Raw genomic sequence first — 13,820 nt, 5'->3', positions numbered from 1 at the left:
CGAAGAGATGTGCACCTCCCCGTACTCAGCGCCCTAGCGGCAAGCTAACAATCGTCTCATCGGTCGGGCCAGGCCGGTGTACTGACAAGGGTAGCTCGCCCCTCAGCTACGGAGTGCGCAGAAATGCCCGCCGAGCATTCTGCCAATAGGATGTGTGGTGTGCGGCTCTCGTTGGTTGTTCAAGCCGCCATAATCACCAATCCTGCAAGCCACCGGTTATATTTGAGGGGGCGCCACGAGACCTTTATCCACAAGAACATAAGCCCCGAGGCAGACCACATCCGTTCAGCTCCTGCCACATTCCAGCCTGTAAAACACAACGAGTAAAGATCACGCCGCTCCTGCGCCTGGCCCCGCAAAACCACACAGGCTGCCGCCTTTTCGACGACCCGACGAGTCCCGCCCGCGGGTAGATTTGAGACTACATATGCAGGCAGGGCCGGGGTGATCGCCCTGTATTTAAAATCTTTTGCTATCCACTCTTTGCAGACCTCCGTGGTTCGATAGAAACCAGTCGATTCCCTTTTATCGCCAAATTTCCTTGGCCACATTGTCGCCCCACAACCCAGAGCCGATGCCCCGATGCCCGACCAATATCAGAGGACTGGCATGAACACTGTTCTCTTCTCCAGAGATTCTTTTCCCGTGTGTTCGCGACAGACAACCACCAATTTGCGACAGACCCCATGGTCAACGACTTCATGCCGCATGCGAACCGACAACTAAAAAAGGGCTGGTCCGAGATCCAGTTCCCAAAGTACAAGAACAGCAAGTACAACCTGGAGAGCAAGCTGAGCATGAGGCCTGGACAGGGCAACTATATTATACATGTATGTATACAGAATTTCCTCTTCTTCTGTCTAATCCCTATATCTTTTTGCTGCTGTCCTTTTGACATATTTTCGCCGCTGACGAGAAGAAAACATTTTCTAGACCGTCGACGATGCCTGGTTCGTCCAGACCAGCCAACCACTATCCAGGGAAGACGTTGAGCGGCTCTCAACTCTGGAAAAGAAGACGCTCAATAAGCTGCCCCCGCGGGAGGACGAGACTGAGGGCCGGCGCTGCCACCTAGACCCCAACCACGAGACGGCGGGCATGCCCACAGCAGTAAGGGACAGGGGCAATAGGACCGATACAATGGGCACGACAAGCAGCGCTCGGAGCTTGCCATCGCTGAGGGGTATAGCACGCCGGTTCAGCAACAAGATAGGCGATACCTTGGGCAGTCTTAGCAGACGGGGCTCTCTGCTGCACGAAGACCAACGAACATCCCCAGTCTAATAATTTTCTTCTTTTTTGCTCGTCCTTGTCGTTTTCCTTCATTCCACAACGCTTCCTTCCTTCCGCCCAACAACATCATTGAATGGCCACTTTGGGCGCATCATCACATCTGGGATAAAAGCCCGGAAAACTATCAGACAAGGCTGGGAGGGAGATTGTGTCATCAGCAGCCATAGTCTTAAAATACCCATCCATTATCCGTCAAACTTGCGTGCAGGAAACCGTATCTGCTTGAGGGGAGAAAATGTGCTCGAAGAGCCACGTAAGTCCCATTTTTCCAGTCTGATTCTAGAATGTGTTTCCGTCCAGTTTTCGGTACTGGCTGTCCTTTCTAACTAGTTTTGTCCGGGGTCTTCCGGGCAAACATCGGGTTCCTCGGGGCCTTTAAAGAGCAACTGTTCGCCGCTTACCCCGAGTGATTGCCCATGGACTCTCCCTTCACGCGCGAGGACACCGTTATCGTCATCAATAACACCTCGTCGGGTTTTGAGTACCTCCAGTTCCATCCATCAATCCTGCGCAACGATAGGCCTGACGACAGACTCGAACAGCTCCCTTCTGCGCGCCTACTCGCTCGCAGTAGTCCACTCCCTTTCCACCTCATCCCAGACGCGCCACCAAATACCATGCAGCGACAGCACCGCAGCTTCCTCGTCAAACTGTCTCGACTTCCAAGGCTTATCCAACAGGATGTAGTGCAGAATCTTGACCTCGCCATCCCTCCAGAGCGCTCGGTGGCAGCCGCGCATGAGCCAGAGCGCGTTGTAGGACGTAGGGCAGTGGCTTCCACCTATTCCTGTTTACGATTTTGAGGAGATTCTAGTCGGAGAGCACCATGTTGGGGACGCCCGGGTGGGTATTCAGGGTGTGGATCAGGGCGTCATACTGCGGCTTGGAGGGGGAGAACGGCGGTGCCGCTGTTGAAGAGATGATGGTTTTTGGGCGACTTGCCCTCGACGATGTGGGGCTACTTGGTTTTTGACAGGGCGGTTACGCAGGGTTGGGGGAGAATCAAGTGCCGAAGCAAAGGATTCAGCTTCCGGCTGATGGGGAGGCATCGCTGTCAAGTAAGGTACCGAACCGGGATGATGGAAATAAACGTATGCTCAAAAGCTCCCGGCTTCACCTCCGCCCCCACCCAAACCATGGCCGTTACCTTTCAAGTCCTCCGCTTGACGCCACTTCTGCTGCCCTGGCACGGCGTAGCCGCAACGTCAACACTTGGACCATGGAATACGATGTGATTTGAGCCACATTCTGGCACCAGCCTGCTGTGGCTCAACAAGACCCCTTCTTCTGGCCTAAGCCTCAGCGCTACACGTGATTTCCTCCCCTACCCCGCCCACCGCTACAGGCAAAGCGAATTTTCCGCGTAGACCTAAAAACCCAGGCAACTCGATACACAACCTTTCCCACCCCACATCCCAGCAATTATGGCCAGCTCGGCAAAAGAATATTGGGAGGGCGTTAATGCCGACATTGACGGCATGCTTGGCGGCGTTCCTTCTACAAACGGATTTTCGTACGTCTCCAAAGTGGACCTCCAAGGTTCTCGCAGTTTTCTCGCGAAACTGGGGATTGGAAAGCAGAATGGTCGACGCAGGGTTGCCAACGCGCTGGAGGGCGGGGCGGGGTAAGTGATCTAGCAGCCGACAGACGGGGAAAAACTGTCATGGTTGCTGATGCTGAACATGCGAGACAGTATTGGAAGAATCACGCAAGGTCTGCTTGTCGAAGTGGCAGATGCGGTCGATGCCATAGAGCCTGTTACCAAGTTTGTCGCCCCTCTGCAAGAGGTGATAGGAGTGCGGAACGTCTTCAACGTCGGCCTGGAAGGCTGGTCCCCCATCGAGGGGACGTTGTACGACTTGATCTGGGTACAGTGGTGTGTGGGCTACCTGACCGACGAGCAGCTTGTGGCTTTCATGAAGCGGTGCAGGGCAGCGCTGAACCCTGACGGCGGAGTTATGGTCGTCAAGGAGAATTTGAGCACGAGTGGCATTGATGCCCTGGATGAAGTCGACGGGTGTGTTACGAGGGTGGACTCGAGCTTTTTAAGTCTGTTCAAGGAGGCAGGTTGGCGCATAATTCGAACCGAGACACAGAGGGGGTTTGTCAGCCTACATGGAAGGAAGCTTCTCCCAGTCCAATCTTATGCGCTAAAGCCCAAAGATTGTAACGTGGTCAGGTAACCATCATGAGATCCACGCACCGGTTCACCAGTACTTCGAGTGATTTTTTCTGCCTTTTAAGGCTCACAGATTCCTAAATGATACATCATCAATATAAGGACTGCTTTTCCGTGGCTTGATGCCTTCCATGACCGCCCTAGATTCCCTTTCATTGATCGGGTGGGAGGAGGAGTATATTTAGCGTCGGCAAGTCGGGATCTCCCTTTCCCTGCCTCGCTAGGGGCATACGACGTGCCAGGGCTACCTAAGCTTGACACTAGGCTACATGTTGCCATCGAGGCGGCTAACAAATCAAACCATGGGGCAAGCCCAAGGCACACGGAGTTCGGGCCGCATTCCGGCGCTCCTTGTTGGTGAGCGGGCAATCGGCGAAAGGGCGAGAGATTACCAGGGCGCTGTAAGCGCAGCGGGCGGCGCGATAAGCGCCGCGGGTGGTAGAGAGACGCAGTCGGCCGGCAAGGTGCTGGGGTAAAGTGAAGGCCAGTTGGAGGGGCCGCAATGGTCCCCTGGGCCCGGCGGAAAAAAAGAAAAGTTCGCCTAATTACAACCCAGTGTGCTCCTGGAATGTCGCGTATCGAACGACAGGCTGCAACGTAATGTTAGGCGTACCGTTCAGGCCACGGCGGCCGGGCCGGCTATTCGTCCAATGTATTCTAACTGCTTGCCGACCAGCAGTCTTCTTATGCGTTCGGCATTGTTTCGTTGCGTGTCGACCATCCGCGAGGCAAAAGCAGAGGGGAGGGAAGCTGAAAAGCGGTCTGGTAACGCGCGAAGCGCGCCATAGGCGACAGGGTGCAGGCCTTCCCCTCGACTGGTAATAGGCACCACCCATACCGTGCCGCTGCCAGCCGTTCTCTGCTTTTTTGGCCCAGTTGCGTTGCCGGCGTCGTTGTCAAAAGGAGTTGGAGAACGCGGGTCACATAGAACCAAATGGCCTGCTAGACCCTGTTGTGCAGCCGGCTCATTTTTGGTGGCACCGACACCAAAATGGCCGGGGTTCCTTAACAGTAGGTCCGGGGAAAGGTCTTCCTATTCCGCAGATCCGGGCCGCCAACCAGGGAGAGAGATTGCGACGGCCCGCTCACGTGCAGTGCCTCAGGTGGCGGGGCTGGAAAACACGACAGGACTTTGCTGGTTTCACTCGCTGAACGCTTGCTACTACCACCACAACCTTTTTTGCATGTTTTGTTTTGGCTTGGTTTTGCTCGTTTGTTCGAGTCCTTTTCCATACTGGCACAATCATGGCAAAGCGTAAACCCACCCGGACTGTGGCGGAGTTGGAGGAAGAGATGGGGTTCCAGCTGAGGCACCTGACTGAAACGCCTACCGGGCGCCTCTTCTCCAGCTTGCGCCCCGTTTCCAGCGACCTCGGCGAGCGAACCGAGAAAGAGCATGAAGAGTTTGTCAGGAGGAAGTGCGTCAAGGAAAGCGGTTCCATTGCCCTGAAGCAAGGGCAGAGCGAGGTAGGCCTCCCAACTACATATCTGTTGACATGGGGGGAGGTCTAACAACATGTACTCCAGACCGTGGTATATCACGACAATTCTGTCATACTTAGCCATGATCACGGCCCTGGTTTCTACAGTTTTCCTCTGGATATCCACTACGGATTCGGATTGAACCTTACCTTCCTCTTCTCCGAGTTTGAGGCGTCTCATGTGCTGTCTACGGCCAAGGCCAGTATCACGTCTGCTTTTGCAATTGTACAGTACCGCTGCAATTTGACCCGGGGCTGACGATGATATTCTTCCTAGCTCCACAAGCTGATGGCAGCAACTCGAAGCCCTACCCCTACCCCTGTCCCAGCCTTTCTCGGCCTTCTTCCCTTGGAGGTTCGCCAAGCTATCTACAACCTCGCGCTGCCTCAAGGGGAATGGAGGATGATAGACGACGAGGATTTCGAACGCGATAACTTCCCTCGGGGCATAGGGGATCCCAGTGGCTTCTACTACCCGCTAAGCAAAGCTTTATCGGTTCTCAGGGTCAACAAACAGATACGACGAGAAGCGCTGCCCTTCGCCTATCGCCGCACCATATTTTGCTTAGACAACCTCGAAAGCGCAATCAAGTTTCTCATTGCAGTTGGTCAAGTCGGACGCGAGAACATCGAAACGCTGCGCTTGGCTTGGGAAAGCACTTCGGAGTCAACCAACAGTTGGGATGTATCTTCAGACCAAGGGCCCGGAGGCCTTCCAGGAAGGCTGCCCTCCGGCAGCACGTCGACTTGTATCCAGTTGTTGAAACAGTGCAAACGGCTGCGGCACTTGTCTCTTCAGTTTGACAGCGACCTGATCCAGGAGATAGGACATCATGCCTTCAGAGCTGATGCAGGCATACAGGACCTTTGCACGTTGCAGGGGTTGAAGAGGGTGGAAATCCAGGACTGGGGAATGATCCCCTTGGAGTCCGATCTTGCCAAGTGGCTCAAAGAGCAGATGGAGGGCGCGCGACGAGAAGACGAGCGGCGCGACGAAGACACATACGGGCCCAATATTTCGATTTGATATCTCAGAAAACGCAGAATCCCAAAAGGCCCCTGCGGACATCAGATCCGCTCCTTGCAGCGCAACCCCCATCAAGGCTCTCAGCTGCCCTCTTCGCCACTTATTCGCCCGTGCGGCATAGCCATATCAAAGAACTGAACCAAACTGCTGTCTTCGTGATGTACCAGACTCGGTAGCTCGTTGCCATTCTGGCGCTCACAGGCCTCTGGGCCAGCGCGCTCTGGGCCAGCGCTCGTCCAGATGGAGCCCTTGGGGCGCTTGCGAGGGTTCGATACGCAAATGTCGCACCGTTTAAGCAGGAAGATCACATCGGCTCGCATGATGCCGTAGTAGGAGCGACTAACATCCCTCCATGTCGCGTCCCACCCTGCGTGGCCATTGGAGGTATGCACGAGTTCTACCACCTCGATGATGTTATCCTCGGTGATGACTGCTCGGTTCTCTTGACCGTTCCTCGAAACCGCCACGAGCATCTGGCCATCTTCATCCCACGCGAAAGTCTTCCGCACATAGTTTCGACGGCTGAACTCCTTCTGCGACGAAGGCGGGGCGTGGAGGTTGGTGAGCCATCCGATCAGCTCCTCTCGTTCGACTGGGGTCACTCGGCGCTTATTTGGGTGAGTCTCGAGGTAGTTCAAAAACGCGGCCTTGATAGCTGGTGAAGACGTAAAGGGTTTACCCGCAACCGACTCGGCCATACTTGCAATCGCTGCTGGCTGACTACCTTAGCTGGGCAGGTGCCCCAGACATATCACCAGGGGCGTACGCCTCCATTCGAGAGGAGGGGTATGCGAGGCGCATCTCGACTGTAGGCGTACGCGTGCAATCGAGGGCGGATTCCCCGCTGGACAGAATCGATGCCGCACAGCATGGAAAATTGACACTGGACACCATGGAAACCGACCATATCACACGGGACGGTCCGCTTTCGGTCCGCAAAGATGGGGGGCACCCAGGCGCCGACTGGGCCTGTTCCAGCGGACGAAGCAATTGACACGTCGAAAATCTGGAAAGCCGCTATCGATCAATACGAAAAGAGCGCGGGCGTCCGGATCGCGACGTTGAACGGCGTAAACACCATCGAAGACATCCTCAAAGAAGTCAGAACGAGCGAGAAGACGTTTCTAAGACGCCGGCACAATGGATCCAGGTCGGACAGGTTCAGGACCCTCCTCTCGCAGAGTATTGGTTCTTTCCAGCGGCTGCTCGAGGTCGCCGCTCACGCATCGAAAGGGGCAAGTTTGTACAATCACCCGAGACCACTTGGCCGGAACCACCCACTGCATTGAAGCTAACGTAAGAAAAGGCCTTCCCCCCGAGCGAAGCCATATTTGCTGCTATCAAACACCTCATCGCCGTATGTGCAAGATATTATGTCACATGCGTCATGCCATAGCTGCTGACACCTGACAGACCGCGAACACCGTTTCTTCCGACTACGATAAAGTTGCTGGCCTCTTTGAGGACTTGCAGTCCTATCTCGTCCGCCTCAAAGTCTTGGAAGGCAAAGTGCCGCCATTCCCTGAGTTAGTTGCCATTGTTACGGAGATCCTGGCATCTGTCTTGGTCGTGCTGGGCATCTTTACAAAGTACATCCGGGCAAACCGATTTGGTAAATCCAAGTCTGCCTCTCAAGTCCTCTTTGTCAGAGCCACTTACCAACAGAAAGTTTAATAGTCAAAACACTTCGAAGTCTCGTCTCTGGCGAGGATGATTGCCTTCAAACGGCACTCGATCGCTTTCACAAACTGGTAGAGCAGGAGGAAGGTGTTGTCCGAAACGCCATATTTGTCAGCGTCACAGAAGTCAAGTCAAACGTCCAGTCTGCGCAAACTGAGGGCCGGACAGGGGTGGCTGAACTGAAACTTAACATCGAGGCAGTGAATACGGGCGTCACAAATATTCTGACAGGAATAAGCGACAATGCAACAAGCAGCCGCGTGGCCGCGGAGAAGATGGGCGGTAATCTTCGGTCCGTTCTAGATGGGATGGAACAAGCGCGCAATGACAGGAAAGGTACGGAAAGAGCACCCGTACAATCACCGTCCCGGATCGCTAACACGGCGCTGTAGACGATAGAGCTCACCAAATATCGCAAGAAAGCTCCCGGGAACGGGAAGAGATTCTGACATGGCTGTCACCCCTAAACTACCGGAACAAGCAGCACGCCGTCTTTGACAAGTACCACTCGGGCACTGTTCAGTGGCTCATAGGTTCTGAGCTCTTCCAGAAATGGCTCCATGGCGATCAGAACTCGACCCTCTGGTGTCCTGGGGATGGTAGGCCTCTTCTCAGTCGGCTCACATGCTCTGGGCACATTTGGCTGACAAGCCCAATCCAGCTGGTGCCGGAAAGACTGTCATGGTGTGAGTGCCTTGTTTTTTTTCTCCCAAGGTTGCTCTACCCTCGATACTTACATAATTGGCAAACAGCTCAGCGGTCGTCGATTACATCGGCACGAGAATGGACAGATCGAATGTCGCGATGGCGTTTGTGTACTGCGAGCACAGCGATCCCATCAGCCGATCCGAAGCGGGTATTTTGTCTAGCATAATTCGACAGCTGGTCGAGCAATGCGCCCGTGTGCCCTCAGAAGTTCGGGCGTTCCACGACAGATACGCTGGTGGAATCATTCGTCCAACTGTGGAAGAGCGAATCGGTGTTATTCGGCTTTTGGCTCAGCTCTTTGGTAGAACTTACGTCCTGCTAGACGCGCTGGTAGGTTGCCTTGCATTTGCTTCCAGGGCTTCGCCTACTGACCTACCGCCGACGACAGGACGAATGTACCGAGAAGGACCAAGCCAACCTTCTTCGCTGCACAAGGACACTGGAGCGGGATATTCGCTTGCTCATCACTTCCCGGCCTGTCTTGGACCTACAGGAAACATTCTCGAGTTTGTGCCGCATCGACATCACAGCCCATGAATCCGATATTCGGGCTTATTTGGAATCGGAAATTGACACGAACAAACGAATGCAGCGCTTCACGTCCATGGATCCGAGTCTCAGAGAGGATATTATCAGGCGCTTGCAAGTGATGGCCGACGGCATGTAAGTTTGCCCCAGCAGGAGAGGTTGCATTCTTTCATGTACATACTCCGAGCAAAACCCCTCCAAGTTTTGCTGGAGTTTGGCTGGCCTGCCTTGTCTAACCTCGACTCCAGGTTCTTGCTTGCCCATCTTTATATGCGCCTGCTCTGCGATCAGTTGAACGTCCGAAACGTTCGCAGGTCTCTCGACAAGGCACCCGCAAATCTATTCGCCTTTTACGACGTGGCCATGGCGAGAATTGCGGATCAGCCCGAACCCAGGAAACAGGCGGTGAAGACGGCACTTTGCTACCTCTTCTGTGCCAAGAGACCACTCAACACGGGAGAGCTACTGCACGCTATGGGGGTTGAAATCGACGATGCCGAACTAGACGAGACGGCCATCCCTGATCTCCGGTTTATTCTCAGTGATTCCGCCGGTCTCATCAGAGAAGACACGCAAACAGGCATCGTGGGGTTGGTCCACCACACTCTGCATGAATATCTCAAATCACGCCCCGGGAAGCTCTTGCCATGGCCGGAGAGGGAGATGGCCAGGATGTGCCTTATCCACTTGAACTTTGACGAGTTCCAGAGCGGGCCATGCGGCGATGCGAAGGATCTAGAGGAGCGGTTGCAAAAATACCGCTTCTTTGACTACGCATCTCATTACTGGGGGTCCCATTTTCATCACAGCCAGACCGACAAGCCTGAAGACATGGACCTCCTTCAACGTTTCCTTCGGCACGAGGGGAAGCTGTCCGCTTCCATTCAGGTCCTGCACATGTCCCGCCATCGGACAAAAGGGTGGCACGATCGCTTTCCTAGACAAGTCTCGGCTCTGCATGCCGCTTCATACTGGGGTTTAGAGCAAGTCGCGGCCACGATCCTGGAAGGGAAAGTCGACGTAAATCACCAAGACAGCTACGGAGCCACGGCGCTGCACCTCGCCGCTCAAAACGGCCATGTGGCCGTCACGCAGCTGTTGCTAAACTACGCAGCCAGCATCAATCTTGTAGACAACCGTGGCAAGACCCCTGTCACCTGTGCGAGCCGGAACGGCCACCAGGCCGTGGCCGAGCTGCTCGTCGCGCGCGGAGCCGACACGCTCAGAGAGGATTTTTCTGGATGGACGGCTCTCCATTGGGCTACCATGGGCGGATACGTGGAGCTGACCCGCGTCCTTCTCAGCCACACCCCCGGCCCGGAGCGCGCGCATCGAAACCGAGCCCTTACCCTCGCCGCAGAGACTAGAAGTGTTGGCATTATCAAGATGCTCCTGGATGACGATAGTAGCGAGAGAGCCGAGGTCGACTGCAGGGATGGCGAAGGGAGCACCCCAATGACATTCTCGGTGCCGTTGGGCCACATAGAGGCGGTGCGCGTCTTTCTGGGGAAGGGCGCCGACGTCAACGGTCTAGACGCTTACCAAAATGCCCCTCTTCACTGGGCCATTGCGGACGTACCCATGACACGGCTGCTCTTGGAGAAGGGGGCTCGCGTTAACGCCAAGAACTGCTGGGGCAGAACGGCGCTCCATTGGGCAGTGCAAGAAGGGCAGGAGGAGGTTGCCAAGGTGCTCATCGAGGCCGGAGCCGACGTAAACGTGGCGGACGAGAACAGCTTCACTCCCCTGCACTCCGCGTCGCTGAAGGGGCTGGAGGGAATTGTGCGGCTGTTGCTGGCGAACGGCGCCCGGGTGGACGTCAGGGACGTGGACGGGTGGACACCACTTCACTCCGCGGTCCTCCGAAAGCACGACACGATGGTGGACCTGTTGATGGCCAGGAAGAAGGATGGGCCCGAGATCGTTGCGCAGACGGCGGAGCTGCTACAAGACGGCGCGCTGCAGGCCATGTGGGACGAGAAGGCCCAGGAGAAGTCGGCGGGAAGCGTGGTGGTCAGCGGTCTACGGTACGCCGCTAACGCCGGAAACGCCGAAATGGTGCTCGCGCTCCTGGAGAACGGCGCGGATATCGACGCCGTGGACGACATCGGGGGCTCGACTGCTCTGACCCTGGCCGCAAGCTTGTGCCACCTGGACATCATGCAGCTGCTTTTGCAAAACGGCGTGGCTGTCAACAAGCCCGACCGCAGCGGGTGGACGGCGCTGCACCACGCGGCCTGCAGCGAGGGAGGCTTGGACTTGGTGAAGCTGTTACTCAAGAATGGCGCCGACATCGATGCAAAGGTCCACCGCTGGACGCCTCTACTTCTCGCGGGAAAACACTGGCTGCCTGATAGCGCTGCGTATCTCGCTTCCGAAGCGGCGAACATCAACGCGGCGGACTATCACGGTCGAAGAATACTGCACTGGGCTGCCTCGAAAACCAGCACAAGGGTAGCGCTGCTAGTGCTAGACCGAGGTGCTGAAATCAACGCGGCGGACCGCTGGGGAAAGACGGCGCTGACCTGGGCGGTTGAGTCGAGGAATAGACGCATGACGGAGTTACTCCTAGAGCGTGGAGCTGACGCCACGCTTAGAGCGCGAGACGGAACCACGGCCCTCCACATGGCAGCTTTTGCCGGCGCCTCGGAGCTCGTAGGTCATCTCTTGGCGAAAGGGGTGGACTGCAACACCCGTGCTGTTGGAGGCCTCACGGCGCTCCACATCGCTGCATTTATGGGCTACCATGCCACTGTCAAGCTCCTCCTCGCGGGCGGTGCAGTTGCTTCCGACGAATGTCAGTGGCGTGTCGGGGAATTCATATACACTGGATTCGATACAAATGCCAGTATTCTGCCATTTGAACTGCTGTCCAACCAGTTTCGCCGCCTGGTGAACCAGAGCGAGGAGGATAGTGAGATAGAGGAGGTGGAGGAAGTGGAGGAGGTGGAGGAAGTGGAGGAGGTGGAGGAAGTGGAGGAGGTGGAGGACCAGAGAAGCCTCAGTGGGCAGCAACTGGCGACGCTGGGCGGGAGCACTTCCGTGTTGCGTCTTTTCATGAAACAACCACGGAAGGAAGATCTGCAGATTCGGCGTCAGGTCGGAACCACCAGGGGGAAAAGGGGCAGGAAAAAAAAGCCGACAAGATAGCAGAAGTCGGGGAAGGCTGGGACCGGCTAGACCTTGCGGTACCGGACAGGCTGATGGCTAGAGGTTCGGTGGTAGGAGGAGGTGCAATATAGACAGAAGCTGATGGACATTAGCTAGTTCTGGGCAGCACTACTAGCGCATCACTTTGAGGAAGCGATTGGAGTTCGGTGCGTCTTTGCAGGACTTTGCGTTGAGTCAGAACTATCGGTCCCTGCCTTGTAGACGTTTGATCGCTTGGGAAACGGTCACCTCGATCTGCCTCCATCTCTGCCCAAGAAGTTCGCGTTGGGCGCTTTGCCCAACCTCCAATTCCGCAACCTCTCGCACAGTTTTCCTGGCTGTGGCCATATACTCGGTAAGTAACGATCTCAGCAACGCATTCATGGCCTCCCGACAGTGCTCTCCGCAGCCTTCTTCATCCAGAAAATCTTCCCATTGCGGTCGACTACAGGGACACAACAGCCGGATGGCGGCCTGTGTCTTCCTGCATCCAAGCGTCGCGGTATCCAACAGAAACGGACCGAGGAGTTTGTTATCCCGGAGTAGCTTCTTCTGATCCGGGCTCAACCTTGGCAGGATCACGTCGTCGAGGCAAGTTTTGTCCCAACGGTTCGCCATCGGTACAAAGCCATACTCGGCCAACAGAAGGTCGTTTGTGTGTGTGCCGTAGGAAATGTAAATTTCTTGGCCGACATGGTATTTGCGATCTGTCGAAACGACAAAGCCGTCTGGTGTGAAGCTGGCCCCACATCCAGTATCGGCGTGGTTGAAGAGATCCGCGATGGGGACCAAGGCCAGCCTGTCAGCCGGGGGGTATAATTCCATCTGCGGCGTCCAGTAGTAGAAGCTCCTCGTGCTGACAGCGAGCCAGTTGTGAAGGTAGTCTTCCTGCTGCAGATCCGGAAAAGCCTTCGTGACGCGAGCCCAGTCTCGGTGGAAGTTGCCCAGCTGGTTCTCTAAAAGCTCTCTGGCGGGCTTCGGGAGGAGCTCCTGGAGCTTTTTATGCCACATGAATGGCATGCCAGTGCTGAAGTCGGCCAGTGTAGGTAGACAATCTCTCCACAACGCCAGCTCTGTCATGCCATTGACTGTTAGGTCCGCAGCCAGGAGGGCGTGAATTGACGTGTCAGATGGCAGCTTGCGAGAGACATGTTCAGGGACAGTGTGTAAACTGCGGACTAGCCCGGTGGGTACATATAGGATGTCCTCTCCTTCCTGTGACTACCTGGTTAGATCGCTCGCCTCGACGAATGAGCTTCGTTTTCGGAGGTATCGTACATGCCTTGAGATGGCGACCAGCGGCCATGCCCGCGCCTCGGTAGGGGGTTTCTGTGGGGTAAACTCCATGCAGTGAGGCGCCCTCCCTCTTCGCCCAATCTAGGAGCTTCTCGCGTCCCTCCATTAGCAGGCATTCATCAAGGGAGAGAGGCACACGTCGAAGTCGGTTGCGCTGAGCGACATTTCATGAGGTACGCCACTGTAAAAGCCGGTTGCTTGGCGGGCTTGTGCCTTGAGGAACGAAGTAAGGAACAAACGAAGAGACGAAAGGTTTTTATGCGGCTCCTCCAATCACAATTTTTTAGTCAAAAAAAAACCACCTGATAGGTCCCGTGAATTTGGCGATAGTTTTTCTAAACCGTCAACGACGTCATAAATGCTCCCACTTCCCGCGCCTTTGTCCCGCTCCTCGATTTTTTGCCCTCAAACATCCACCGACCAGTCCCAGCACCCCGCTCCCCTAATCGTCGCCTCGCACATCCTTTCCAGCCCCCCC

General features: G+C 55.6%; 7 protein-coding genes across 8 annotated transcripts; 4 read left to right on the top strand and 3 right to left on the bottom strand.

Annotated features, from left to right (window-relative positions):
• Positions 1-12: 12 nt before the first annotated feature.
• On the top strand, positions 13-1,495 carry GGTG_09975 (hypothetical protein). Its single transcript, XM_009227836.1, has 2 exons — positions 13-830; positions 934-1,495. The coding sequence occupies exons 1-2, from the start codon at positions 687-689 to the stop codon at positions 1,282-1,284; spliced, it is 495 nt and encodes a 164-aa protein (XP_009226100.1). The 5' UTR covers positions 13-686; the 3' UTR covers positions 1,285-1,495.
• A 355-nt stretch (positions 1,496-1,850) lies between these two features.
• Positions 1,851-2,033, bottom strand: GGTG_09974 (hypothetical protein; the record flags this gene model as incomplete). Its single annotated transcript, XM_009227835.1, has 1 exon — positions 1,851-2,033. One exon carries the CDS (start codon positions 2,031-2,033, stop codon positions 1,851-1,853), a length of 183 nt encoding a protein of 60 aa, XP_009226099.1.
• A 603-nt stretch (positions 2,034-2,636) lies between these two features.
• GGTG_09973 lies at positions 2,637-4,118 on the top strand (the record flags this gene model as incomplete). 2 transcript variants are annotated; one of them, XM_009227833.1, is made up of 3 exons in its annotated part: positions 2,718-2,917; positions 2,987-3,360; positions 3,737-4,118. In XM_009227833.1, the coding sequence occupies 3 exons, from the start codon at positions 2,718-2,720 to the stop codon at positions 3,946-3,948; spliced, it is 786 nt and encodes a 261-aa protein (XP_009226097.1). In that variant the 3' UTR covers positions 3,949-4,118. The 2 variants fall into 2 exon arrangements, with proteins under 2 accessions (XP_009226098.1, XP_009226097.1); XM_009227834.1 differs by lacking the exon at positions 3,737-4,118 and having other exon boundaries at positions 2,637-2,917; positions 2,987-3,577.
• Positions 4,119-4,592: 474 nt separating this feature from the next.
• Positions 4,593-6,126, top strand: GGTG_09972 (hypothetical protein). The gene is made up of 3 exons (XM_009227832.1): positions 4,593-4,939; positions 5,000-5,152; positions 5,231-6,126. The coding sequence occupies exons 1-3, from the start codon at positions 4,718-4,720 to the stop codon at positions 5,978-5,980; spliced, it is 1,125 nt and encodes a 374-aa protein (XP_009226096.1). The 5' UTR covers positions 4,593-4,717; the 3' UTR covers positions 5,981-6,126.
• GGTG_09971 (hypothetical protein) lies at positions 6,061-6,678 on the bottom strand (the record flags this gene model as incomplete). The annotated part of the gene is made up of 1 exon (XM_009227831.1): positions 6,061-6,678. One exon carries the CDS (start codon positions 6,676-6,678, stop codon positions 6,061-6,063), a length of 618 nt encoding a protein of 205 aa, XP_009226095.1.
• A 1,300-nt stretch (positions 6,679-7,978) lies between these two features.
• On the top strand, positions 7,979-11,811 carry GGTG_09970 (hypothetical protein; the record flags this gene model as incomplete). Its single annotated transcript, XM_009227830.1, has 8 exons — positions 7,979-7,996; positions 8,053-8,259; positions 8,322-8,346; positions 8,413-8,516; positions 8,691-8,698; positions 8,961-9,031; positions 9,145-11,693; positions 11,777-11,811. The coding sequence occupies exons 3-8, from the start codon at positions 8,342-8,344 to the stop codon at positions 11,809-11,811; spliced, it is 2,772 nt and encodes a 923-aa protein (XP_009226094.1). The 5' UTR covers positions 7,979-7,996; positions 8,053-8,259; positions 8,322-8,341.
• A 200-nt stretch (positions 11,812-12,011) lies between these two features.
• Positions 12,012-13,568, bottom strand: GGTG_09969 (hypothetical protein). Its single transcript, XM_009227829.1, has 2 exons — positions 13,329-13,568; positions 12,012-13,261 (listed from the first exon to the last, which is right to left on the bottom strand). The coding sequence occupies exons 1-2, from the start codon at positions 13,446-13,448 to the stop codon at positions 12,248-12,250; spliced, it is 1,134 nt and encodes a 377-aa protein (XP_009226093.1). The 5' UTR covers positions 13,449-13,568; the 3' UTR covers positions 12,012-12,247.
• Between the last annotated feature and the right edge of the window lie 252 nt (positions 13,569-13,820).

The sequence above is a fragment of the Gaeumannomyces tritici genome, assembly GCF_000145635.1.
Source record: "Gaeumannomyces tritici R3-111a-1 unplaced genomic scaffold supercont2.5, whole genome shotgun sequence".
In the NCBI taxonomy this organism is placed as follows: domain Eukaryota; kingdom Fungi; phylum Ascomycota; class Sordariomycetes; order Magnaporthales; family Magnaporthaceae; genus Gaeumannomyces; species Gaeumannomyces tritici.
This window is presented reverse-complemented; position numbering and strand designations above follow the sequence as displayed.

What these genes read in the sequence shown, in the direction of transcription:
- GGTG_09969 (XM_009227829.1), bottom strand. Translation starts at nt 13,448, where the DNA reads ATGGAGGGACGCGAGAAGCTCCTAGATTGGGCGAAGAGGGAGGGCGCC. An exon ending in CCGCTGGTCGCCATCTCAAG is followed by an intron (nt 13,262 to 13,328) that starts GCATGTACGATA and finishes AGGTAGTCACAG; the next exon opens with GAAGGAGAGGACATCCTATA.
- GGTG_09972 (XM_009227832.1), top strand. Translation starts at nt 4,718, where the DNA reads ATGGCAAAGCGTAAACCCACCCGGACTGTGGCGGAGTTGGAGGAAGAG. An exon ending in TGAAGCAAGGGCAGAGCGAG is followed by an intron (nt 4,940 to 4,999) that starts GTAGGCCTCCCA and finishes CATGTACTCCAG; the next exon opens with ACCGTGGTATATCACGACAA. An exon ending in ATGTGCTGTCTACGGCCAAG is followed by an intron (nt 5,153 to 5,230) that starts GCCAGTATCACG and finishes TATTCTTCCTAG; the next exon opens with CTCCACAAGCTGATGGCAGC.
- GGTG_09975 (XM_009227836.1), top strand. Translation starts at nt 687, where the DNA reads ATGGTCAACGACTTCATGCCGCATGCGAACCGACAACTAAAAAAGGGC. An exon ending in AGGGCAACTATATTATACAT is followed by an intron (nt 831 to 933) that starts GTATGTATACAG and finishes AACATTTTCTAG; the next exon opens with ACCGTCGACGATGCCTGGTT.